General features: G+C 38.0%; 2 protein-coding genes across 4 annotated transcripts in view; both read left to right on the top strand.

Moving 5' to 3' along the window:
* Positions 1 to 858: 858 nt before the first annotated feature.
* On the top strand, positions 859 to 10,242 carry LOC134530385 (ADP-ribosylhydrolase ARH3-like). 3 transcript variants are annotated; one of them, XM_063365160.1, is made up of 6 exons: positions 859 to 1,046; positions 3,445 to 3,544; positions 4,792 to 5,068; positions 6,563 to 6,675; positions 8,272 to 8,461; positions 9,899 to 10,242. In XM_063365160.1, exons 1-6 carry the CDS (start codon positions 884 to 886, stop codon positions 10,115 to 10,117), a joined length of 1,062 nt encoding a protein of 353 aa, XP_063221230.1. In that variant the 5' UTR covers positions 859 to 883; the 3' UTR covers positions 10,118 to 10,242. The 3 variants fall into 3 exon arrangements, with proteins under 3 accessions (XP_063221230.1, XP_063221231.1, XP_063221232.1); XM_063365161.1 differs by having other exon boundaries at positions 870 to 938; XM_063365162.1 differs by having other exon boundaries at positions 993 to 1,067.
* A 5,362-nt stretch (positions 10,243 to 15,604) lies between these two features.
* LOC134530387 (Kv channel-interacting protein 1) overlaps positions 15,605 to 26,487 on the top strand; it is a 158,997-nt gene continuing 148,114 nt past the window's right edge. Inside the window, exon 1 of the mRNA XM_063365163.1 lies at positions 15,605 to 16,099. Within this exon, the coding sequence (XP_063221233.1) occupies positions 15,944 to 16,099 (156 nt within the window). The 5' untranslated portion in view covers positions 15,605 to 15,943. The remainder of the gene's footprint in view (positions 16,100 to 26,487) is intronic.

Raw genomic sequence — 26,487 nt, forward strand, 5'->3', positions numbered from 1 at the left:
GGGAAAGTCATTGAATGTTGGAAATACGAAGGTAGTTAGTTTCTCTATGAAGAGGAAGGTAAAGAGTTAAGTGTATAGGTGGAAGGGGTCGGCGATAAAAGAGGGCATTCTTTATAAGTACCTGGGGGTTACCCAACGAAATAACCTAGGATAGGCAAAACAGGTTTAGCGGGTAATGAGTGAGGGTAGGAGGCCACTCCATATAATCACTGTAAACAAAAATAATATTTTGACCTTTATCTTTCTTATCATTTTATTTTTATGAAATCACTCTCACAGGAAATGCTATCATTGTCGTGGGCCCGACTCCGCAGGGAGTGTAGAGACATGACGAACGTCTCCCAGTAGCATTGCTGCTTGGTGTCGTTTCCCAGCATCATCCATCTTGAAGAGAGCGGCCTCCTGGAGGACGTGCACTGTACCACCCATTGACCAGTGTCAAAGCAGTGCAAGATAATGAGAAACATGCCGACACAAACAGTGTTAATTTTTCTATAACATAATAGATGATGAAAACTCTTTAAATACGGAATAAATTAGTACCGGTCCAGTATACAAATAAAAACAACCACGATAAGATCCACTCATATTACCCAGATAAAATTAAAACCAATAACAAATATTTTTCTCATAAACGAAGAATTTATATACTGATAAAAATAATGTAGTTATTTTCAAGATTTTATATAAATATATTTAAAAAATATTTGAAAGTAAACAAATTAAACAAAAAACCATTAGTAGTTTTAAAAACAAATGTCTGAAATAAATGCGTACTTTTGTACGCAGCTGCTGCCATCTATTGAATGTCCAAAAGCTGATCAGGGAAACATAATTCAGCACATTACAATCATAGAACAAGCAACAAGGAGGGAAATATAATATGGCGCTGGCTGAAAGTATTCTGCTTGCAAGTAAATTTCGGGGATGTTTGGTTGGTGCGCTTTTAGGGGACTGCCTTGGGGCCCCTTATGAAGCTGAAACAAAAGTATCGAAAATAGTACTCCAAAAATATTTCGATAAATTGGAAGGACAATATTTCAAATGTGGGCAAACTTTTATTTGAGGTTATGTGTGGTACAATTATTTTTCATAAATTTATGTAATATTTACATTTCATATCATGAAACGTATTATACTGTTATAAGATGTCAAAAATAATGTGTTACTTATTAATCTGAGATACGTACATACCTTTTTTTCTTGCGTAATAGCTCTTTTTTTTTTTTACAGGATAAAGGCTTTTGGCACTAGGAGTAATAGCTTTTAATTATCTGTATCTAAACATCCATTGATTTGAAGGGTCCATAATTGTAAAACATATGGGACTTAGTTGACAATGCAATTCCTTAACAATATTGAGAATATCACCAACATAGTGGTGCTGACATCATTACTATCGCTATTTACAGTACAAGCACAGGGATATGGGAGATTTTGGCTGGGGAGCATGCACATGCTTGTTTTGCATAATATGTTTCTTTATAAAACACACATTTGTGTATGTATCTTATATAATACTGCCCTACCTATTCTAATGTAGAATATGATACAGAAACATAAATTACCCATGTTATTGTATGAAAAACTACAATCCCACAAAATTTAGTATATTTTGAGATACCACTTTTTATAATTTAATTATTCATTCTTAGTATGATTTTAACGTCCCAGGTATAGTAAAGTATATTGTAGCCAATAAATATTTGCTAAACAAGTCCCGTTGAAAATGCCCTATTCACTTGCTTTTACTATACGAACTTGCAGGTTGTAATAACTTAAGCACTAGGTACCCTGTTTACGACTTCACCAATCTCCCTTACCATTACTCAGTGCAAACTTGTAAAATATTTTTAATTGGTTTAACTAACCTCATCAAACCTTTCACTGTATCTAATAAACTTTATAATTTACCTAACCTAAGAAAAGAAATATGTTACCTAAAATGGAAAATTAAACTCAAAAAACATCCTTTTCACCTACTTAAAACAGGAAAAGAAATGCACACACTACACTACTACCAATCACAAAAACCTTTAAAAACCTTGGAAAAACTTCACCTTTCCTGACTTTATGGCAATAATCATCTATTATTTATGATTCTTTTATATATTATATTCATGCCAAAAATAAATAGCCATCCCACCATTCAATATTGTGAAATGCAAGTTGTCACTTCCCTCGTCACTACTACAATCACGACCACATATTCTATCTCTAGATTGTACCATTAAATTATTTTAATGTAATGAAACACAAACTTTCATTTCTCTTCTCGTGAATACTGCACTCATTACCACATTTATTCGGTATCCCTTATCTTTGTAACACTATGGGTCAAGAATGTTCTTGAAATATTCACTATACTTGACCCAAAATATAAGTTGCACAAATTAAATGTGTTATGTTTATGAAAGAATTCATATTTGAAATATGGTTTCTGAATACATACAGCATAAAAACTTGGTATCTTTTAGTTTATTATGTTAGTGGTAGCTTTTATGAATTTTAGGTGATTTAGGCTGCAAGGGTTGGCAGGCTCTTTACTAAATATTACTTATTAATTTTTTTCTGTTTAAAATTTTTTCTTCTAGTTATTAGGTTAGTTTTCCCAAAGAGATACACATTACATCGCTATTACCATAAAGTATAAATATGCAGAAAAAATTATGTGATTAATGATAGTTGTGATTATTGATGTGTCATTCTTTATGTGGCTTGTATTGTGGATTTGATTGCAATTCTTAGTTTGATTTAATTTATGATGACCATGTTGGTACCCAAATGTATTGGAACCAACTATAATCTTGAGGTTCCTCATCTTATCTGATGTGCCAGAAAGTACAGCGTCAAACCCTTGTTAGCTACATTTTTATCATTTAACACAGGCTAATATTTAAATCTCAGGAGTTCGGCTGTCTCGTAACCATAACATTTGAATTATTGTGTTTGTTGGTTTTCATTTTATGTCATTGAGAAACCACAAAAATGCACAAGAAAGATGAATACACAAACATACAGAAAGAAGCCAATACCAGCCAATGTCAAATGTTAAACAGATAGACAGGACAGAGAATTCCTTGGAAGGAATCAGTCTGAAAAAATATCACTTCACAGACAAACAGTGGGCTGACAATAAAAATACAGTTGTAACAAAAACAGAAAATAAAGACAAACCCTGGGTAACACAACTACATAACAGCGATGCAGAGGCGAACCCAGAGATGACTAAACAGATATTCTGGACAACACAACTAATATTTGTTTATTTGTGTAGTATTTTGAGTTATAGTAAGCCTGCATACTTCTCACCACTTCAATTCATTTCCACTAGGCGAAGTGAAATATCTGACTTTGTGTTATTGAAAATTTTGTTGCCAATTTTTTAATTAACTGTTTGCAATATTTAGATGGTCACTCAGGTACCAATTATTTGTTTTTCAGCCCCTGTGAAGCCTTACACGGATGACACAGCAATGACAAAGTGTATCGCTGAGTCCTTGTTGGAGCACAAGAAGTTAGATGCATCTGATCTTGCAAAGCGGTAACAGAGTTTTCTGTGTGTTAACACTGAAATGTACACCATATCACAGCAAAAAAAAAAAAAAAAAACAGCAATAAATTTAAAACCAAAACTTGAAATTAAAAATTAGTTAAACAAAACTTAGTTTATATATATATATATATATATATATATATATATATATATATATATATATATATATATATATAAATCTTTCAATGTACAATATTTATCGAATAAAATTATTTTTTCTTTTGTAAATAAGATGTGTAAAAATACAAAAAAACCACCTAAATCACATGTTTTATTAACTAAAAATACCTAAAACAATTCTTGTCGTACAGTAGTGCATTATGGGTGAATAATAGTGCTTTAAATTGTTGCATGAATTACATTATTGTTTGTCCATGCTCAGTGTGCTTCATCTACAGAGCATGTCTTGTTAGGTTGTACCATGTCTGCCTGACATTAGGGAAGTTGTTTTTCTCTTAAAGTGGTTTTTCAACCTCACTTTTGGAAAATGCCGAAGCATTTCCTTCTTAAGCTCTTCCTTTAAACTCACCCTTTCGGAGTGTTGACCGGTAACAAATGTCAAAATACTTATTCCACAGAGCTCATTTGTCATTTGATTCCCAAGGAATTGTACTTAAGACATTTATTTTCAACTTAATCATTTTAGGTTGAAGCACTGAGTTACACCACTTAATAAATAAGTTTATGGATTATCCAGCATTAAGTATTATGAATTTTAAATGCTTTATTTTTGCACTTATAGTGTATTTGAGCTAATATGAACATTTGAAATTGACTGGTAACAATAATTTATGTCTAGGATAACACAAAATTCAGCTGAAACTTAGCCTGTCTTATACTGTCTTATTTTAACCAAGGACTTAAACAGAATTTAAAAGTGTTCAAAATACCTGGAACATGCTATAAGATGGTAAATTTTTATATAGATTTTCACACGAGCATAGCATTGTATCATGTTGAGAAACAGAGAAATAAAATGCTTTGAATATAGTTAGTAAACTAGATACCTATCTATCACATTAAAAAGTTTGATGTTTTTAAATGACTAATTTCTAAAGTATTGAATTACATTTTCTAACTAGTAAAGTTCAGAGTTCATTAGAGGATATAGCATTGTTTTTAGTTGTATACAAGTGTGCAAAAATATTAATGAAAATTTATTGTTATAGATTTTCAGTGAAAGTTTAGCATATTAGTCTTTGGAAAACTATTGTAATAGCAATTATTTTGTACAGGTTTGTGAAGGAATACTTCAGCGACCCAAGGCGAGGCTACGGGGCAAATGTGGTGGACGTGTTCCGAAAGCTGCGCACTCAGAAGTTCGTGGATCCGTTTGGCCCAGCGAGGGAGCAGTTCGAAGGGTCGGGCTCGTACGGAAACGGCGCTGCCATGAGGGTGTCTCCTGTGGCCCTGTTTTGTCACGACAGTTATGACGAGCTGGTCAGCATGGCTCGCGTCAGTGCCGAGGTGACGCACGCCAACCATCTGGGCTTCAACGGAGCTGTGTTGCAGGTGCGGCTTGTGAAGTGGAGAGCTTGGGTCATCATTTGATTGGTAGTCACTATTTTTCATGCTGTTAGGGCTGCCTGGCTCAGTCCCACTGGGACTACTTTCTAGATTGGGAGGGTGGCCACTTCTGTGGACTGTGGTTTCTTTCTCAGTGTATGTACTTTCATTTACTTTGTGACAAGTCACGATCGTGCCCAGCTAAGATGACGGATGTTCCTTGCATGTGCATAAATATTGAAAAATATTCCATCTAATATTGCAGGTACTTATTCAAAATTTCAACGGTTGAATTTCAATAAAAAGAGTCTGAAATGGAGTTCAAAATTTATTATTCTTACAACGTATATTTACATGTCATTCGTACGCCGTGTCCGGCAGAAAAAGAACATTCACTCACTCTCACCGATCGCTACTCACAGTTCTGTGCCTTCACAAAACAATGTCCCAAACAACTTTGTCATTTAGGTACAAAGAAACACTGGAACCATGTCCTGGTGGGCTAACGGACCACCTGGGCCTGTAGATTATAGTTAATAAACGAATCAAAGAAAAATGAAGGTTATATTACATTGTTTGCGACATGACCCCGACCCCTGACATTAAATTATCTGCCTTTATTCACTCGTTAGATTATTTGGTGAGCCGCCGCCCTAGCATGTCTTTTCAGCACAGTTCTTGAACCACGACTGACGAGACAATGCACAATACAAAAAAACGCACAAAATAGTACAAACTGGTGACTTCCCTGGAAAAGTTATCTTCCTATTGATTACAAAGATTATTCTTACAAATACTATTATGGGACTTTCCCACAGTCCTGGAGAAATGTTTCCGTCTCTCTCAAACACAGGATGTGATAACCATTCGTTTATCATTTTTGCACCACGGCATCTAGGCATTTTTATTTCTTTCTGTTTCAGAAATCACTGTCCTATGTTCTAAAAATGGTACCAATACTTTATGATCACATACGTAAAATTATAGTTATAAACAGAACATTGAAATAAAATAAAATACGGAAAATCACACATATTAATAGTAACCATAGCCAAGATTGTGATAGTTGGCAAAATTGCAGTTCAAAAGCTATTCTTGATAAAAATGATTAAATATCAGAATTACGTACGAGGATATTCATGGCAATAAAAATATCAATACAAAACTAGGTCACCATAACGTTAAACTATGTAATCATCTGATTCACCTGAATGACTAAAAACATGATATTACTTCCTCTCAAAACATACTTGTAAAAGCTGGGGAGGGCAGGTATCTTGCAATGCTACAACTTTTCTTGTTTTATTTTGCTTCTGCTCTATCTACATCTCAGTTTACCTCACCTATCCTTTGCCATTGAAAAAAAACAAAGACGGCAACCCGGTCCTTAAACCTCCTTATTCAACAAATTTTTAATTATTTGTTTCTGGACTAGTATCATTTTATATTTTGTGTGGTCTGTTTTTGTCTGAATAGATTTTTTTATTTTTTTATTTTTAGGCAATAGCAGTACACCAAAGCTTGCACTTAAATGCCAAAGAAGGTCTGGATGTCACCAGTTTTGTCTTGGATTTGATTACCAAAATGGCAGCCATCGAAAAAGATGATGAAGGGTGAGAAAATACATTTATTACATGGCTTTGTGTTGTGTACTATTATTCAATTTGTGTGGATTCCGATCACAATTCCATTAAGTTTTGTTTGTTAAAAAAAATTGTGGCCTTTTTCCATAATTTTATTGGGGGAAATAAAAAGTAAAAAATATTGAAGTGTGAGTAAAAATTCCAAGAAATAAAAAAAATAGAATTTTTTTGCATTAACTGTATCATGTGTCTGTACAAATAGAGGGCTGTATAGACTTAGTGTTGTACGCCATGTTGAATTTTTTATTTTCTCTTTATCACTATTATTTAAGGGCTAAAACGGGAGTTTTAACACAATACTTCCCTTCATTTGTTTTCTCTCACAAGTTATTTCAACAGATATTTACTAATTGTAATATAATGAATGTAAGAGAGGCATGCAAGTTTTCATAATTATTATCAATTGTATGTAGTATGCAGTATGTACATAGTAAGCAAAAACTCAAACTTTTTACACTTTTGTATCAACATGCATATTATCTTCACCTACTGTTATGATTTTTCTTGTTGGCTGACCTCAGCTTAACAAGGAGTTCATGAACAGGGGATTATGTGAATTCAACAGTCTGCAGGTTCGACGAACTGGCTTATTATTTTCCAATAATACTTTTGACATTTACATGTACGTTATTTGATATGGATTGTACAGCTGCTTGGGAAATAAGCAGTTACTAGTGGATTCCTTCATTTGGCCATTATCCTGGCAACAAAGGGGCCGTGGATTAATAACACAATATAGTATACATGAAACAACCATATACTCATTGAAAATGATGTTAACAATCGCGTAACTATTACGTTAATCGCTTGTGTGCAATACAGAGTATCTGGCTAGTTATGACTGACGAGCTTTGACTACTCAAAGATTGAGTACTCGGGGGTCTGACATGACTGTCACTCTTGATACTAGATTTACGATCCACTGTTAAGTATCTTCGGAAATGACTTTGCAGTTTTAGCCTGCAAAATTTGGCAATCATTTATCAATGCCCTTGCAAAGTACTGCTGCTGTCTAATATGTATGCATAGGCGTGCCCAGACATTTCCATTAGGGGGGGGGGGGGGCCCTGCTAAATTTTTAAATCAGAAGCTGAATTTAGAATGATAAATAGCCTAAATACATTCACTCATTGCCGTGTTTATATTTTTGTGCAGTATCAACGAGATATGTTTACTAGTTAATATTTATATCCGTATAATTTTAACAATCTTGAAAATATGTTGTTTTTTTTTCCATAGACAATGTTTAAAATATATTTTTTTTTGCTTGGCCATTTTAAGGGACCTCGTGTTTTAAATAAACTAAGGCGGCTGTATTTCCAGAACGATAAAATGTTTAAAAATATTGTTAATTAGCACGCTGCAACACTGAAAAACAGTTTGAGTGTCACAGTGCCAGGAATATACGAATATTAACGAACGCATTAGAGAAAATGCCGATCTGAGTGATTACATTAGGGGGGACATGGCCCACCTGGTCCCCCCTGTAGGCACGCCTATGTATGTATGATGCATGTACAATGAGATGGGTGTGTGGCATTGTTGAGGATATTGTTGGTTTGGCAGCCTGGGGCTGGAGGACCCGACCCCGTACCAGACCCAGCTGAAGCACGTGAAGGAGCTGCTGGACAGAGGCGACGGCGTGGAAGACGCGGAGGTCGTGAGGCAGCTGGGTAACAACGTCGCTGCACTCTTCTCCGTCCCAACGGCCATCTACTGCTTCTTACGGGCTCAGGAGGATATAGAAGGAATAAAGGTCCGGAGTTCTAGCTGTTGGCAACCTACTTACAGTACCTACCTACTTATCATTTCTTGCCCGGGTTAGTTCAAAGTTGTTGAACTACTGAGACTGTTCCAGTATTGAATCAGCATCAAATGAACAGAGATGGGTGGGAGTAGCAACCATCAAATAGACATTCTTCTGAGATGGAATTGATGGAGGTATGATGGAGTGGAATAGTGGGAGGATGAATATGCCCGTAGACACCCACCCATCATTGGTAGTGTGTTCTACGGTACTAGGTATGTAACATAATGTAAAAAAATTAAAATCTGTATGATGTTGACGTAATCCATCATCATTCAAGCCTGGATTGCATGTCACTTTGAACTTGAACCCAGACCATAATGAGCATAATGTGCTGCATTAGGGGCACAGTGACTGGGGACCAGTGATGCTGTTAAAAACCTCAAAACTTCCAATCATTGGATATTCATATTTATAATAATATATGTATATGTATATATAGAGTAAATTTCTCAGTTACAATGATTAGGTATGTATTATGATTATTATGTCTTCTAAATTATTCTACATCTTATACATAATGTAATAAATATGTAATGTATCTTGGTCTCAATATGTTTTTGCGACTTTAGGCTACATAATTCAGTCACCAAATATTTGGTGTACTTCTCCATAATTCATAAAATATGAATTTATTATTTTTTTTTACATTTTTAACTTTTGCTGCACTAAATCTCATTCTTTCTTTTATCAATGACTAGCTGAATTACCCGGCGTTGCCCGGGCTAAACCCTCCTTGGGGGCTGATTTTTGGAAAACCAAATTCTCAGTTGATGGCTTTGTAATAAAGGAACATCGCTGCTGAATTTTAAGGACATACACTTGGAAAATGGAAATTTTTAATCTTTAACACCCCCTCAACATGCCTTGGTAGTGATTAAGATCTGAAAGTGAGTAAAGAATTAAAATGTAAAAGACATCACCAGGAGATGCAGAAGGCATGGCAATAGCCATTGCAATGAAGACAAAGAAAGCACCAACAATGTAATAGCATTGAAAAATAGGGAATTTTCGATCTTTAACGTCCCAGCAACCCTTCTCAGGAGCTGATTTTCGTAAAATCCTTAGAGGATGTATTAAGTAGCAAAAGGAATGTACATGACAAATTTAAAGTCTCTTGTCTTATATTCATGATGAGTAGTCATTGAGTGGTATTTTGCTTCATAAAAACTTTACCATTCCGTTTCATCCCTTTAGGGATGGAATTAAAAAAAACTCCTGCCGTAGTGCACCCCTAGGGTACTCAAGAAAATGTCCTCCAAATTTTAAATCTCAAGGCTGTGCATTGTCTGTCAGTCTGCGAGTGATAAAGAGTTTTATTAAGTAGATTATAGATTTAGAATGTAGTAACTGTACAGCTAAAATAAGTGTGTGTTGCTTCCACAGACAGATAACCCTTTCCGCCGCACGCTGCAGTATGCGATCTCCCTGGGCGGGGACACGGACACCATAGCCAGCATGGCCGGTGCGATCGCTGGGGCCTACTACGGCCACGGAGCGATCAGCGAGGCCTTGCAGCGCCACTGTGAGCTGCTCAGCGAGGTCGTCAAGTACGCTGAAGACTTGTATGTGTTGGTAGCTGCACAGTCCAACGTCCCACCGTGACCAGTCACTAGTTGTTCGTCCAAGTGTTTCATGTTTTGACATGCAAAACAACATGACTTTTTTTATGTAAAAAGTTTTAAAAGATAAATAAATATGAGTTTTTTTTTTTTTAAAAATTCAAGAAATGTGTATAGTATTTTTAATGTGTGCTACACTTCATGTCACTAGAACATTAATAAACACGTGAGCTTCAAGCATTAATTTCAACCAAACTGTCTGCTAGAGCTTACATATGTATATTGAAACATGATGTGTATGTAATTAGTATTGTTAACTGTTGCTATGCACGTTATCCATCAAAAAAATTCTGTAATAATTAGATTAATTATGTTACCCTTTTTTTTTTAATTATTCAATTAATAGAATTAAATTGCCTTTCTTACCATCTGATATTTATGTGATCTAGATATTTTTTTTAAAAGTTTTATACCGGTCTAAAATAAATAACTTGGCTCGAGTCAGATGTAATGTTAACCAACTTTAGCTTGACTACATTTAAATGATTCAGTATCTGTGCGAGTCAAGCAAATTTCAAATTTAAAGAAACGGTTAGAGTGGGTTAAAATCAAATAAAAATCAAATTATGTAACACTATTTCCGTACTTACTTTTGCTAGTCATTGACCGAAACAACACAATGCGGGGCACTTGGCGGAAGGAATCATTGTGGCTAACACTTACCTACTCTTCCGGGAAAATTGATAACCAGGACAGCCAATTGTAGTTATCATACTAAGTGGCTGCTCCTCTTTTCAATTAGTAGGTCTTGATGAGTTTGTAATGTCGCAGTGTTGCTGACCAGTAGCACCCCGGATGTCGGCAGAAACGCTCGTCAGGCCTAGAAGGGTGACGGCCCCTTTGTCCGGCAGTCTTCGCTCCCCTTTGGTCTGATACATATGTTTACCGTAACATTCCAGAATTTTGAACAAATATTGTATAAGGAAATATAGGACACTGGTGAAAAAATTGTGGGACGAGTGATGTCAGCGAACCTGGTGGCATGGCATGTCCCTACGTATTTAAAGAAAGTGAGACTAGTGACATCTAGTGGTGTCTTGTGCTTCACCAGTGCTGATTGGCTTGAGTTTCCCATATTGTCCTGTTACGATATTTGGTCGGAGTGCATGTGTCACAAACAGTAGTGGTGCACAAGTGTTTTCGTGAGTGTCTGAACAACTGGCTGTAACCCTAAGAGCCATCGGTGGCTGCTAAGTGGCAGATAAGAAAGAAACAAATTACCACCTCTGAGAGGAATCCTTGTTGAGTCTTACTGGCACCCAATGAACCAATCACCACCTGAGCCCTGCCCTGGCCTAGCAGCTGTGAGAATGACAGTAGTACACCACTGACTTTGATTTTCCGTGGCCCTCAGGGTGTTATCATTGATTTCTTTTCAAACACATTAAATGTTATGTAATTAAAAGTTTAGTTAACATTTTGTAAAATTAAAATATATTTATAAATATTTGAATAAATTTTAATATTAAAAATAAAAATAAATATAATTCCCCAGTATAAACAATAAAATACACACACTTTTCAAAAAAATTGTATGCCAATAAATAGACTTAATTTTGTGTCTATGGTCTGAAATTGCAACAATATATTAAACAATTTAAGAGTCATTATCTTTAGTTTCTAAAAGATTTAAAATAGGAGTGTCTAATAATTTTCTTTTAATACTCAAACAGTAACCAATAAAGAGTTGTGTTTCTCTAGTCAGTGTATTCGCTAATAATTAATGAAGCAATATGTTTTTACTATTGGTCACATTGTCCCAAAATAAAACATTTTTGGCATATTTTTAATTAGTCCATGCTTATCAGCAGGATGGAAGCTCTATGGAGTCTCACTGAAAACCAAGAGCACATCAGCAATAGTGACAAAAATAATATGCTGCAGATGAGAAACAGGGTGTTTTGTAAACACCTCCAATTCTTTGTAGATAAATAGCAATTCAAAGCTAATGCCAAGATTAACTATCAAATCTGTTACAATTTATTGTATAAATCTTAAACTTAATTTAAAAGAGTGTATTATTTTATTAATAACTGTTTTTTATAAAAATCTGCATTGAATTTTTTATCATTTTTTTAAATATTTTATATAATGTATTTGATATCCTAAATCAATTTCATCTCATGTAGGATGTACAAAAATAAACAAAATTACCAATTTGCAGTTAACTGTTCTCTCTGGCCTTGGGTTATTTACAAGAAGTATAAGTTTTTCCAGTGGCAGTCTTATGGGAGGAGCTATTACCTCCTCCCCCCTCCAAACTTCTAAGAACTAATATACTGGAGGGAAAAAAAATCATCTCTTCGCTGCACCTGATCGTTCAAGTAAGTTAGTTCTTTTTTAAACCTTAAATATTTTATATTTTAGTGCTGCTACATGTACCTACTATGTGTAATTTTTTTTTTAAACTTTAATGCTCTAAAAATCAGGTAATACCATGGTTTTAATAAACATTCTTTGAGAAATCTGAAAAGCGTTTTTAGACTTTTAAGAGGCCATTATGGACTCTGGAATTAACTGGGAGGTATACCACAGCACCCAAACCTCTCCGGTCGACGAAAGCGAGGAGGTGCCGGGCGTGTGTGCGACAAGCGTCTAGCGGCAGGAATGCTACTTGCTGCAACTGGCTGCAAATGCCGCGCTACTCACTCTTGTTCCGGGGCCAGCGGTTCGCTCGGACCTGGAGCGAGCGCAAAGGCGTGCATGCAGGATCTGACGCCACACCGTAGTCTTTTCAATTATATTTTTTTTTCTAAAGTTGTATTAAAAAAAATTGAATAATTTTTAGAACATCACTTTAAAAGAAAATTGAAACTTGAAACAATACTGTGAACAACTTACATGTTCAATGTTATTTGTACTAATTAACACAGCCTTTACACGCTAACACAAAATTAACAAAAAATTTAACCCTATTTTGTCACTTCTCAGCACAAAATAAAAAAGAATAATTATCAAATTAATGAACTATAAAACTAAAAGTTTGAAGTATTAGGTACACATGTGTATTCTATAGGATATACATGTAAATGTCATACACTAACACGTGGTTTCAATCATAAAAAACGAAAATCAACTAAGTTGGAATATGAACCCAGAAAAATTGCACCAAAATAAATCTTACTGGTTATACTATACAAACGGATAGTTATAATTTGAGACGTTTCGTCCTTCAAATAATAAGTATAATATTGAATTAAGATGAATTCACTGTAAATACTACAATTACTTGAGATAAGTTAGGTTTGACACTTCAAATGAAATATGTTAATTGTTGTGCAGTAATGATATTGCGATGTCTTGAAACACTGTTTCATTTGTTTTCGAGATTACAGCGCGAATTTTGTAGAAAACAGTCTTATTTATGGCACTAAATTTTGTTTGAGTTGTTCTCTTCATGCTGACTATTTGAAAGATATCCATTCTGCGAACTAAATGCAGCTAAAGTTTCTCTCATGGCTGCAGTGTACCGCCTAATTACCTCAACCTCGCTTTGAGTGGAAATGCCTTTAATTATTTCACGAATATTTTCTTAAAGTTTGACTTGTTCACAACTTATATTAAAGAAAGTACTTTTTTTTTGGTGCTGATTGAGCAACAATATCTTCCTTTTCAGTAAATTCGAGTTCATTTTCTAAATGATGACATAAATTGCCATCGCTAGTGGAAGCACTGGCTTGAACATTTCCGGATGCAGTTGTTGGGTTGTTTTCTGTTGACATATCAGATGGATATGTTTGCACATGTTCCATTTAATAGTGGAATCTACACATGTGCAAGTATATTTATGGATGCATGTGGCACATTCGGTACATACTAGTTTGCAGGGGCAATCCATTTTGTTTTCTTTGATATGATACAATTATTTTACGTCAGATGTGGATGAAACTTCCCAGCCATACTATTCTTCGATAGTCAAGTCCATGTTAAGAAGTAGACTTGCTCTATGCCCACTTCTTATATTCACAAGTTTACTGGTCACTTTACCTTTATTTAGAACAATTAGTCTGTCAAATAGCTTGTCGCTAAGAAAGTTCATAATAGCAAAAATCGCTTTATCCAAACGTCTTCCAGTCTTTCCTTTTAAGATTCTATGCATACGTTCTATATGCATGTTTGTATTTGTGCCACTATTCAGCCTGAAACAATATGCCCATGACTAAATATTTTTCACGTAGTTCTCACTGCACTATGCCCCAAAATCAGCTGTGTATGAATCTCTATTCAGTCGGTTTATAACTGCAGGAAGCATTATTTCATATGCAGCTGTCTCTCGTTCTTGCAATAGTTCTCAAGAGTCTGTAGACTCCAGCCTGTTTTTCTCTACCGTTAATTTTGACATTTTTCCGCCAGACTCTGTCCACGTGCCATGAACAGTTAAGTCTCATAGTCGGTGGCTCCATGCATTGAAGACTGATTCAGCCATATCAGACTTAAAAACTTTGTGGCATATTATTCCAGCTTCTTTTTTATAAACTCAAAAAATATTATAGTACATGTTGATCTGTTCTATTCGATATTAGAAATGCGCAAGGAAAACCCGGCCTCACGTCATCTAAAACGAGTAATGTAATCAGTTAGAACCCGTAATTGTTAAGACTATGGGTACCATCGATACAAATAGTCACTGCCATATTTTTTCAATAAGTCACACTGAGCTTTGTTCATAATAATTAAGACAAAATCATCATTTTTGAATTTACTCCCTATCCAAACCTTCCTATAGAAGTTTTCACTTCTATAATGCCTAGTAGAATTGTCAGCACACCGTTTTGAACCACACTCTTTCACATAACTGAAAAATGTTTTCTTTACAACATTTTGCTTCCATTTCACAAAATCTACGAAAGATGAACACTCGAGATCTTGGGACTTGACACCAGCGCTGTGTTACTATTCCAGATGATCCAGAAATGACGTATTTGTATTAGGTCGTAACTCACATAAAGAGCACCTGGAACGTTTTATTGGAAACAATTTCCGCACTGTGATATTTCCATTCACGGTATCTTGGATTTCGAAGAAGATTATATTGTCTATCGCAACTTTTGCATTTGAGTTCACAAATCGTTTTCCTGTTAGAAGGAAGATTCATCATAAACTTTACCCAGTACCTATGTTTCTTCAGGACGTGTTGAAGATTTCTCTTATACTCGTACCCTTGACCACATTTTTCACATACAAATTGCTTACATTTACTCGTAGCTTAATACTCATTGCAACAACTGAAAACCACGCGCACCTAATCCAAGAAGCAACGTGTGTGGGTTTTTTTATACGGGAGATAAAAAAAAAAAACGCGCGCGTAAGAATAAAAAAAAATCATGATGCCCTGCGGGGAAGGGGTTAGGCGCTCCCGATCGGCCAACTTCGGAAATGCTCGGCAGTTGCAAGTAGCATTCCTGTCGCTAGACTCTCGTGAGTGCGCGTGCGCAACGCCCCTCTACCTGCCGGCGGGCCGCGGAAGCTCCCCGCAGTGTGCTGGCAGGGCCCGGGAGCGACGTGCAGATAGTGGCGCGCGCCGCTGGCAGGTGGCAGCACTGCAGGCGGAGGGCCCGGGTCTCCGGCGGAATGCGGCCGAGCTCAGCCCGCACTAGAGTCGCGTGCACGTAGAAGCCGGGTGACGAGGCGCGCAGGCATCGCCGCGGGAGACACGATGACGCTGGGACGGGCGGTGCGCGGGTGTGCGTGCAGGAGGAGGTGTTGACCGCAGCCCCGGCGGTCGGACACGGGGCGAGGGGGGATGCGTGCCGACGAAGGGCGCAGCTAGCCACCCTCGAAGCGCCGCAGGCAGGAGCCAGCAGCAGCCATGGCGACCCCGCCGGACAGCCCCATCGAGGATGTCATGTTCGAGATCGAGCCGTCGCGGGTGCCGAAGCACCGGCCGGTGGCCTTGGAGGACCTGTGCCGGCAGACCAAGTTCAGCCGGCAGGAGATACGAGTCATGTACCGCGGGTTCAAGCAGGTCAGTGACGTGGGGCCGCCGCAGCAAGCGTCGTCTGCTGTCACCCTTGACCCCTTTTAGCCTTGACCCTTGTATCCTTGACCCTTGTATCCTTGCCCTCTTGTAGCCCTACCCTCTTGTCTCTTTGTCCTCTTGTACTATTGTAGCCTTGTTCTGTTAACGTGACCGTGGCTGTTTTGACCATAAAACTCGCTTTACAATAATGCAGTGTTCAACAAAAGAATCTATGAGAGCTGTTTGTGGTTTGTTTTTGTGTTTGTTAAATTTTGCGTACGGGGTTTCCTCGTCGCACAACGTGTTTTCAAAATCTTTTATTACGTCACCAGCAGTCGACTTACCCCTGTCATCCCCCTTTCCCCCTATCCCGTCCCGCCTTCTACGTTAAACGGTTCGTTTGGCAACAACGTATTTTGGAGACAACTTGCCTTTAGTTGTCTTCTTATTTTCTGCAACTTTAGAGAGAGTTGGCTCAATTCTTCTCAATTTAGTCGTCTCTGTATTTAAATTTAATTGTCCTTTCTTGATTATTTTATCTCTGTATGGTCATTGAATGACATGCCAATTTTAAGTATTGGAAACACAAAATAATCGTACAGTTTTTTGTTGTTGTAAATTCATTATAAATATTCCGGGAGGTGGTTACAGCCCACCTCAATTTCCGAGGGTGAAATTCACGTTTGAAATTAAAAAAAAAATGTTTTTGAGAATTGAAAGTTCTTTACTTTATTTACAATTTCCTCTCCAACAACAAAATAAAAAGGGTGGCAGTTTGCGTACAAAATTTGTGATTTCCGATGTTATGGATGTTTGAAGCAGTCCTATTGAGATTTGTTACGCAATGAACAATAACAGCTCTTCTGTTGCAACCGACTAGGACTCACCGTATCGGTATAGACCGCGCGCAAAGTTTCATTGGGATTGGTGTAGCTCCTGGGACGTAGGCACTGCTCCCTGCGCGCAGTACTCGCGACGAGATTGTCGCCTGGAACAGACGGCACAGAAAATGCGTTGTTATTCTTGTAGCTCGCTAATTTTATATGCGCGGTTGGTACACATGACGAGCTCTCAGGCGCGTGCAGCCTGTTGCACGGTGATTTTCCCTATTTTATGTCAAATTTGAATTAAAAACATGTCGATTATAAAAACCTGCAAGCTTAAATGTCTGTCGTTTGTTGGTTACGTATTTAATGGCACAAAACATATATTTAATTGTTTTATTTTGTTCGTCGCACGGTTGAGGACTACGTCTTCGCAATAACGTGATGTTTTGCTGTCGTGTCGCGTCCTACGCATCGCTCTTCTTGCTATTGTGACTCCAGCATCTGGTGACCTTGGAAATGTGTAACACACATCAGGACAGAAAACACCAACTGCCCTGGCCTGTTGTGATTTAAGCTGCAGTGAGTAGTCGACCGTATAATTGGTTGCTTTCCAAGTATTTTAACACATTGTGTATGAAGTATTGCCTACTTCCAGGAGTCCGGGAGTAATGTATTTGCTGCTGAAACATTTCCACATGTTGTATGCCCAACCCACTGTGTTCAGGGCAGTTGTAGCAAGAGCGGTGTTTTGGTTTATTGTGTTTTAAAATTGCCTAAAACTCACCAAATGCCCATGCCATTGGAATACACAATTATTTTGCATTAAGTTGTTATCAGTAACTATTATTGTTTATGAATGAGAGGGGTTATTATTAAAAGTTTTGCTAATTGTTTTCATTGCGTATCCATTTTATATAAAAGTTTAATTATTCATCATTTCCAAATTAATATTATTTAGGCAATAATACAGTTTCACATCATAAACATATGCAACTGTTTTATCTGAATATTTTACGATAAAATACAGTTGGACACGTTACACGAACAGTTGCTCCATTATCGCATATCCAGTTCATACCAAAACTTTATAATGCACATCTTATAAAAAAAAAAAAACGGGGTTGTCTGTAAAATTGGTTTACGGACGATAATTTTAAGTGATAACGTCATAAGAAAACATTGATGAAAAATTGCATACCTTTTTAATTTTCAAATATTATTTACAGTTTTCGCAAATTTAATTTAAATAATTTATTTAAATATAATCACGAACAATTAGTTTAAAAGCCAGCCTTAACCTGTATGATATTATAGAATATTTTCTCGCGCTGTGGTTGGCCGGTTCTTGCACGCTTGGTTCAGGCGGACCGTGACAATTAGTCATGCTTTTTCGTGCGTGCAGCTGGCGTTCATCGATTTATAAGACGTTATCACGTCAAAAAAACATATTTCAGTAATTGTATGGTTTTAAATCACAAACTGCTCACTTTATTTTAATTTTTTACGTTAAAATACAATTGGATATGTTAAACAGGGCAATTGCTTCCCGGAACAATTTTGCTGAAAGTTTTATGCATGTTTTCAAATTGAAATATATTTTGGTAATTTTACAGATTTGGATCACAGACACTTCCATTCCTTTATTTTAATGTTTTATTTTGAAATACATCTGGATACTCAAGAAGAAACAATTCCACACACTCACACATTATATATAGGTATTCCTGAAAGTGATTTTCAAGGGCGAATGCCACTTTTAGGAATTGAGCTAAGCTATCCAGGACGACTCTATATTCGGATGACAACTTCGGCTGCAGATTCATCACGAAAATAAATACATAAAAAAAGTTGAAAACATGTGTACGATTAATCGTCTAAAGTTCTTCCCAAAGCTGGCATGCACCTTTAAATCCGAAGCCAGACAAATGGTTTATTACAAACAACAGAGGCAGTATTTAAAATAGAACACTATGCGTCTGAATAATTGAATTAATTTAAATCAAAAAGTAAGATCTAAAACCAGCGCAAAAAATATATACCTATATCACTGTCCCCAAATGATTTCATTAGAGGTAAGTTATGTAATCTCTAACATGATTTCCATAAGCAAACAACTCTAAAAATATATTCCGGGGTTGGGTTTTAGTACAACCGGGACAGTGAATTGGAGCTAATCCGAATACTTTAAATTATTTTTAAGTGTTTTCTTTCAGTCGAAATGCGTTAACATATAGGCCTACAACTGTGTGCCCTAATGTGTGTTCAGATGTGAGATGTGTAAGGTTAGTTTCCTCACAACCTTGCTGACGGGGAATCGACACACAGCTGACGCCGGGTTGGTCTCCACAGGCCACAGCTAACCGACATCAGCACGTCCACAAGAGAACACAGGGAGAGTAGGTACTACACAAAGCATGGAAGATAATAAAGAGTCTCAACTCACTACTATAACTAGCGCTCTTATTTTCCTTGGAATTCAGCGAACTGTGCGGTATTTGTCGGCAACTCTCCAACCTAAAAGTCGTTAACTTTTCGAATGTTGGTTTACTTTTATGTTATTATTTTGTTGCTGAGAATATTTACCAAAAATGTTTCAGATTATCTATTTTCCAATACGGAACAACCAAAACACTATGCTGAAGTGCTTTTAACTTTTGTTACAAAACCAAGAAACTGCATAGTCGCAAAGTATGAGTGTTGAAAATCATAACTTCAGTTTCAATTGCAAAAAAAAAAAAAAAATACTCACCTGCCCACTTCTGCATATGAGCGCATGACAGCCATGCTTATTTCATAACTGTCGAAATATTTTCCAAAGTATAATAGTTTGCAATTATACTCTATACGCCACTTCGTTAATACATCATTCCATAAATTCTGTACTAATAATGTCTGAAATTTACTTTTTTATTCAAGTCATCATGCTTAAGAAATTTCTGTTTTTTCTTTGTATGTAAAACTTAATTTTTGATGTTGGCATTTCTCGACCGTACAGTTTCCTTCTAGTGGCCATATGCCGCCCATTAAGTTGCGCCCCCCTGGGAGGGACTGCAGACGACACGTGACGGCTAGACGAGTTCTCCCCAACACCTCGCACCAGCTTGTGTTCCCTCGTGGTGGGAGCTGCCGGCCTTCCGCACCACACTGTTACAAATTTACGACGAACGCTGTGGTACAAATTATCCAGGGATCTTCCTACATTTACGGACATTTGAGTTTAATTACTTTGAAAATGGATCCAAAAGTATATTCTTCGTAAATTAATAAAAAAAAAATTCAAAAACTGGTTATGTCTACAGTAACAACACTCTCATTTTGTCCACGTGTGGGTATACCTTAGTCGAAATACAGCGTAGTTTCTATGTACTAAGATCCACTCATCTGAATTTACGAAGAACTCCTCTTTTATTTGATGTGAATTCTTCATTGAAATTTCTAACAGTGCAATAGTACGACGTCGGGTGTCCTCTTCCCGACCAATAGATTCGTCGGGCAAGTGTGAAATGTCTGGCACACTATCGTGTAGACGTATGGCTGGGTGTCTTTGGGTGGATGTGAGATAGGCCGAAGTGGTGCTACGTGCAGTTGCCGCCAAGTCGAGAGCTAGGGGTCGTTACCACAACGCCGAAATACCACAACGCCGAACGTACAATAACGCCGAATACCATAACGCCGAATTTCAAAATTGACCACAACGCCGACAGCTAGAAAACTGCTGTGTACCACAACGCCGAATCACCACAACGCCGAAAAATGATTTTGCGGGGAAGGGGGGCCACAGAAGCAAAATGAAAAACAACTGAATGAATTTGTGTGCTAACCTTACCTAACGTAACCTTTGTGGCAGTCCTGCAATGAAATTTTTAGGCGTTAATGTTTTTCGGCGTTGTGGTAATTCGGCGTTGTGGTACACAGCAGTTTTCTAGCTGTCGGCGTTGTGGTCAATTTTGACATTCAGCGTTATGGTATTCGGCGTTATTGTACGTTCGGCGTTGTGGTATTTCGGTGTTGTGGTGCGTCCCCGAGAGCACGGCTGTGTTCACGCGCTTCGGCCTGATTGGTGATCGAGCTATCGCCAGGCGGCCAATCAGGAGAGCCTGCTCGAAATTAGCTAGGCAGGGAGAGGTTAAAGACTTTGCGCCGGGGAACCAAACTTGAATCACCGTTATTGCTTTACTACGAGCGGGACCAGGCGCGCGTGTTGATGGGACAACCTTCGTTAAAGCGCTGCGGTACAAATCCTGTGAAACATTTCCCGCTGATCGAGGGTCATTTGCGGAGGTGGTGTTCTGCCCTTTCAGTTGAGTTCTCATCCTTCAGTATGAAAAGAGAACTCACACCAGTGTTCTCTGCGCCACGGCTGTAAGTTCGAGGATCGCAGCGGTGCATAATATGCACCACTCCAGATCATTAATATTTCAGCACTCCAATAGTCTTAACTATGTCGGCTATAGTTTCTGGATGAACGGCGTTAAGTGTAAGTATTTTTTTTTAACCAGCGAGTGACTTAATGTCAATCCTAAGATTCTAGAGAAAATAGCGCATTGATATTATTTTATAACATTTCATCGTTGCAGCTAGATTATTTTCCCTTGCCATGTTTACTGAAATTGGCCCCCAAAATTTATGTTGTATTATAAACTGATTGGGTCGTTCGTTGTGGTCTTCCATATAGACTCGTTTATTTGAGACATTTATCCAAACAATATTATTCCTCATTAGTATAGCGTGTCTCATCCTTAGTTTGTTGTGTGCATTTTAATGGGCATTTTACTCTCTCTTTTCAATGCACGATTTCTTCATTAGCTCTGTCCTTGTTTCGGCGTGTTCTTTTGTTAGATATTTGCCACAGAGCACAACAGTTTTAGACAAACCGTTACAATGTCATTAAAATTGTTTAATGTTTCTTAAACTTTTTTTTTAATTTTGGATTGAGAAAATTGCAAATACATTATCATATTGTATTTCAACAAGTGAGCCATCTGATGGTATTAATTGTTTTCTTTTAAGAAGACGTAACTAAAACACGCCATTTTAGTTTCAACCGATTTTGTCAGTAATTTTTTATATCTCGTAATAAAAAAACATTTGAGGTTTGTTCGAACAAAGCACGTAATTTAATGGGATGCATTGTTATTAATCGTGAAAAACTGCTACAGATAGTTTCTACTTTAGGAATAATAAAGTGATGTTTAGCATTGAATAATTAAAATTATAATAAAACTTAAAATTGAGATTATTTTATGATCCTAGAAAAATTAACAAATAGCTAAGTAAAAAACAGGCATTACTTACCAGTGTTTTGTAACATCTAATTTCGGTAACGAGCAAATTCATGTGTTCTCAGTTTCAAATTCACTTATAATACAAAACTCGAACACGACATTTAATGTATAATTCTTCAAATACAGCCGGGCCTGATAAATATATACGCAAATTGTGATTTCAACTACATTTCTTGACGTGAATCACAGGTAGTTACCTTGCCCGCCGCTAGAATTCGCTGCCGGAGCTGCTACTTCGACTATTGAATCATTTGATTAGAAGAAATTTTAAACTATATTGTGAAAAGGCTTCGATAAAAGCAAAAAAAAAAAAAAATTACTTAACTCCGGCTATGTAGGCCTAAGTGATTTTCGACAAGGAATTTTTATTAAATTACTGCACAATCTTGTTAACATTCGGTAAACAGTTAATACTATATGTTTTCCCTTTGTCTGGATTAACGCTGGTTCTCACCATCCACCACAGATGGCAGCAGCGCTGTTAAGTTTCGTTCCATAAGGACTTCCGTGGCATTCATGAAATGTAAATTACTCCCACCAAATGCCGTATACCGAGAACTAAGATGTTACAAAAAATGCTATAATTAGCGATAATAATATTATTTGTAATGTTAACAAGCTGGGTAGCAACAGTGGGCGCCATTTGCTCTGTACTGCAATCTAAACGCGGGGCATACTATTAGGCGAGGCGGCGCAGTGGAAACACACTTAACTCGCTTGAAATTCTGGTTGCAGCCATCTTGGTGTAGCTGTACAAGTGTTCATCAGGGGGCCGCAACTGAATAGGCGGAATATGGCCACTAATAAAAAAAAAACTGCGAGGTTGAGAAAAACCAACAACGAAAATTAAGTTTTAAATCTAATAAAAACAATATAATTTTTTTAAACATGACTTAATTAAAAATGTAATATTACAAACATTTGTTAGTTCAGAGTTTGTGGAATGTTGTATTAACGGAATGGCGTATAGAGTAGCTATAGTTGCAAACTATTATACTTTGGAAAAGGCTTTGACAAGAGTTGAATTATCTTGGCAACAATGAAATAAGCATGGCTGCCATGTGCAAAAGTGTGCCCCCCCCCCCCTTTTTTTTGCAATTGAAACTGAAAATATTATTTTCAACGCTCATACGTTACGGCATTGCATTTTCTAAGTTCCAAACAAAATATCAAGCACTTTAACGTAGTGTTTTGGTTGTTCCGTATTGGAAAAAAAAAGACAATCGGAGAAATAATTATGGTGGGTATTCCCAGAAACGAACGAACCCTCCCTCCCCACTCCCCCCCCCCCACCCGAAAAAAAAATCAAGGTAGTCAACATTTTCTTTCGAAATGTTAACGACTTTCAGGTTCTTAGGTTGCCGATAGATACTGCACAGTTCGCTGATTTCCAAAGAATGTAAGAGCGCTAGTTATAGCAGCGAGTTGCGACTCTACCCTCCGTGCTTTGTGGTGTTGACTCCGTGCAGACGGAGGGACGGCGCCAAGTCCGCGCGGGCGTCCGAGGGCCTCGCCGTCGACTGCCCGGGGGGGGGGGGGGGGGGGGCCACCACAACGCCGAACGTACAATAACGCCGAAAACCATAACGCCGAATGCCAAATTGACTACAACGCCGACAGCTAGAAAACTGCTGTGTACCACAACGCCGAAATACAGTAACGCCGCAAAATGTCATTGCAGGACTGCCACAAAGGTTAGGTTAGGTAAGGTTAGGTTAGATTAGGCTAGGTTAGGTTAGCCTAGGTTAGGTTAGGTTGTGGTATTTCGGCGTTAAGATACATTTAATAAACACACACAAATTCATTCAGTTGTTTTACATTTTGCTCCTGTGGCCCAGGAACATTTTTTCGGCGTTACTGTATTTTGGCGTTGTAGTACACAGCAGTTTTCTAGCTGTCGGCGTTGCGGTCAATTTGGCATTCGGCGTTATGGTATTCGGCGTTATTGTACGTTCGGCGTTGTGGTAGCGACCCCCGCCCGGGCCCGCACCGGGGGGGCACAGCCATGTCGGCGCTGGGCTCTGGTTCGCCGGCGGCGGGCTCTGAGAATAGCCGGCGGCGTGTTGCCGCGGCGGGCGTAAACAGAGCGAGCCCTCGCGAGCCGACAGAGGTGCGCCCACGCACGCACCTGCGGGCCCGCGGCTCGTCTACAACCACGCCGCTACTCGCCGACCGCGAGTCACCCGCGTTCCTGCGTCATGCCCTCGGCATGCGGCATTTCGTGGAACGGTGCTGCCCTCTGTGGCGGACGGCGCAAACCACAGTTCACAGAGACAAAGGGAAATTTTATAGTATTAAGGCCCCCGCCTACCCGGGCACACACACGGTGCGCAGAGCTTCAGGAAAAACAACGCGATTTCAAAACCACTCAAGATATCCGAGTGGGGTCTGCTTACGAAAAACATTTAAGAGTTCGCTGAGGGCCGAAAAGAACTTTTGATTTCAGATTAAGTTTTTAAACTGTATTTTTATTAGAGTTAAAATGGCTAAAACGCGTGTTTTCAGAGTAATTTTTAGGCTTGAAACACCCGGTACAGATTTTTTCAAGCACTTAAGGGACTTGCATTACACCTTTATCTTAATTTCTCCGCCATATAATGTTACGGTCACCGCTCAAATTTCACAGCTATCCAGTGACGATGAGAAGACTGCGCGCCAGTTCAGAGCCTTGCGTTTAGAGGTGACACCCCGCTAGAAATACAAGCGAGCGTCGCGCTTATCATCCCGCCTCACTAACACACATACACCCGTGACGAGGCGGGCCCCTTAACTATTTAATGAGTTTTAACATTTTGGGCAGTATTTTAATTAAAATGGTTTCATATTTCTTGAAGTCTTTTTCGTTTTTATTAGAGCCTTTTCATTATACATTTTTTTTACATTTCGGTCTGCTAATCAAATGATTCAATGGTCGCACTTAGCTGCTCCGGCAGCGAATTCTAGCGGCTGGTGCGGAAACTACGTGGACTTGACCCGGATTATGACGTCACGTCCACTATTTTTTTTCTAGAACTTGCCACCATTTTGGATTCCGCCACATTGGATTATGACAGCACGTCTACCATCTTGTATCATATAACTTTAGGCCATCTTGAATCATGTCACTTCCGCAATATTGAAAATCCGTAATTATCATACAATAAAATCGAAAAAAAATAAAGTTATGAAAAAAATTATTTTTTTCACATTTTAATATAATTTTAGTAAAAAACAGACGTCATGGTCCTTGGAGTCCTCGGTTCAAACCTGGTGAGGGTTGAACCCCCACCACTAATTCCAAGGAATAAATAACGCCAACCAGGATGTTATGGCAGCCATTTTGGATATGCCATATTGTTTACGTCTGCTTGAGTTCGCTGCCGCCATATTTGTTTATTTTTGTACCTGTTAGAGTGCAGTAGTGTCAATCACCAGACTGTCTTATCATTTGCCATTTTGTTGGCCATTTTGGCTGCTATATTGAACATTTGTTATTTTTAACCTAGAAATTGGGGGATAGAAAAAAAATCATTTATAATCATCAATTAATATAATGATTGTTTCAATCGATTTCAAACCTTGGTTCAATCCTTGGTCGATGCAAAAAAAAAAGTTATTTTAGCTTAAAATACTACACGAATGTGTCCATGTTTCGTTTATTACGTCTCAATATTCAGATGTGAAAGTCTGCATGTTGCTTGCAGAAGCGGGCATGTGTCGTTTTGCCTAAAGGCGATTTGCCTAATTTTAGGCAAAACGCCGTTTAGGCAAAACGCCGTTAGGCAAATCGCCGTTAGGCAAAACGCCGTTAGGTAAAACGCCGTTAGACAAATCACCGTTAGGTAAACCGCTGATAGGCAAAACGCCGTTAGGTTAGCTTAGGTTAGGTTAGCTTAGGTTAGGTTAGCTTAGGTTAGGTTAGCTTAGGTTAGGTTAGGTTAGGTTAGGTTAGCTTAGGTTAGATTAACTTAGGTTAGATTAGGTTAGGTTAGCTTAGGTTAGGTTAGCTTAGGTTAGGCAAATCGCCATTAGCAAAATGCCGTTAGGCAATTCGCCGTTAGGAAAAACGAGGTTTTGTCATCATAGTAACATTTTAGGCAAAACGCCGTTAGGCAAAACGCCGGTAGGCAAATCGCCGTCAGGCAGAACTCCGTTAGGGAAAACGCCGTTAGGCAAATCGACGTTAGGCAAATCGACGTTAGGCAAATCGCCGTTAGGCAAATCGCCGTTAGGCAAATCGCAGTTAGGCAAATCGCCGTTAGGCAAAACGCCGTTAGGTAAAACGCCGTTAGACAAATCACCG

The sequence above is a fragment of the Bacillus rossius genome, chromosome 3, assembly GCF_032445375.1.
Source record: "Bacillus rossius redtenbacheri isolate Brsri chromosome 3, Brsri_v3, whole genome shotgun sequence".
Classification (NCBI taxonomy): domain Eukaryota; kingdom Metazoa; phylum Arthropoda; class Insecta; order Phasmatodea; family Bacillidae; genus Bacillus; species Bacillus rossius.

What these genes read in the sequence shown, in the direction of transcription:
- LOC134530385 (XM_063365160.1), top strand. Translation starts at nt 884, where the DNA reads ATGGCGCTGGCTGAAAGTATTCTGCTTGCAAGTAAATTTCGGGGATGT. An exon ending in TCAACGGAGCTGTGTTGCAG is followed by an intron (nt 5,069 to 6,562) that starts GTGCGGCTTGTG and finishes TTTTATTTTTAG; the next exon opens with GCAATAGCAGTACACCAAAG. An exon ending in ATCGAAAAAGATGATGAAGG is followed by an intron (nt 6,676 to 8,271) that starts GTGAGAAAATAC and finishes TTGGTTTGGCAG; the next exon opens with CCTGGGGCTGGAGGACCCGA.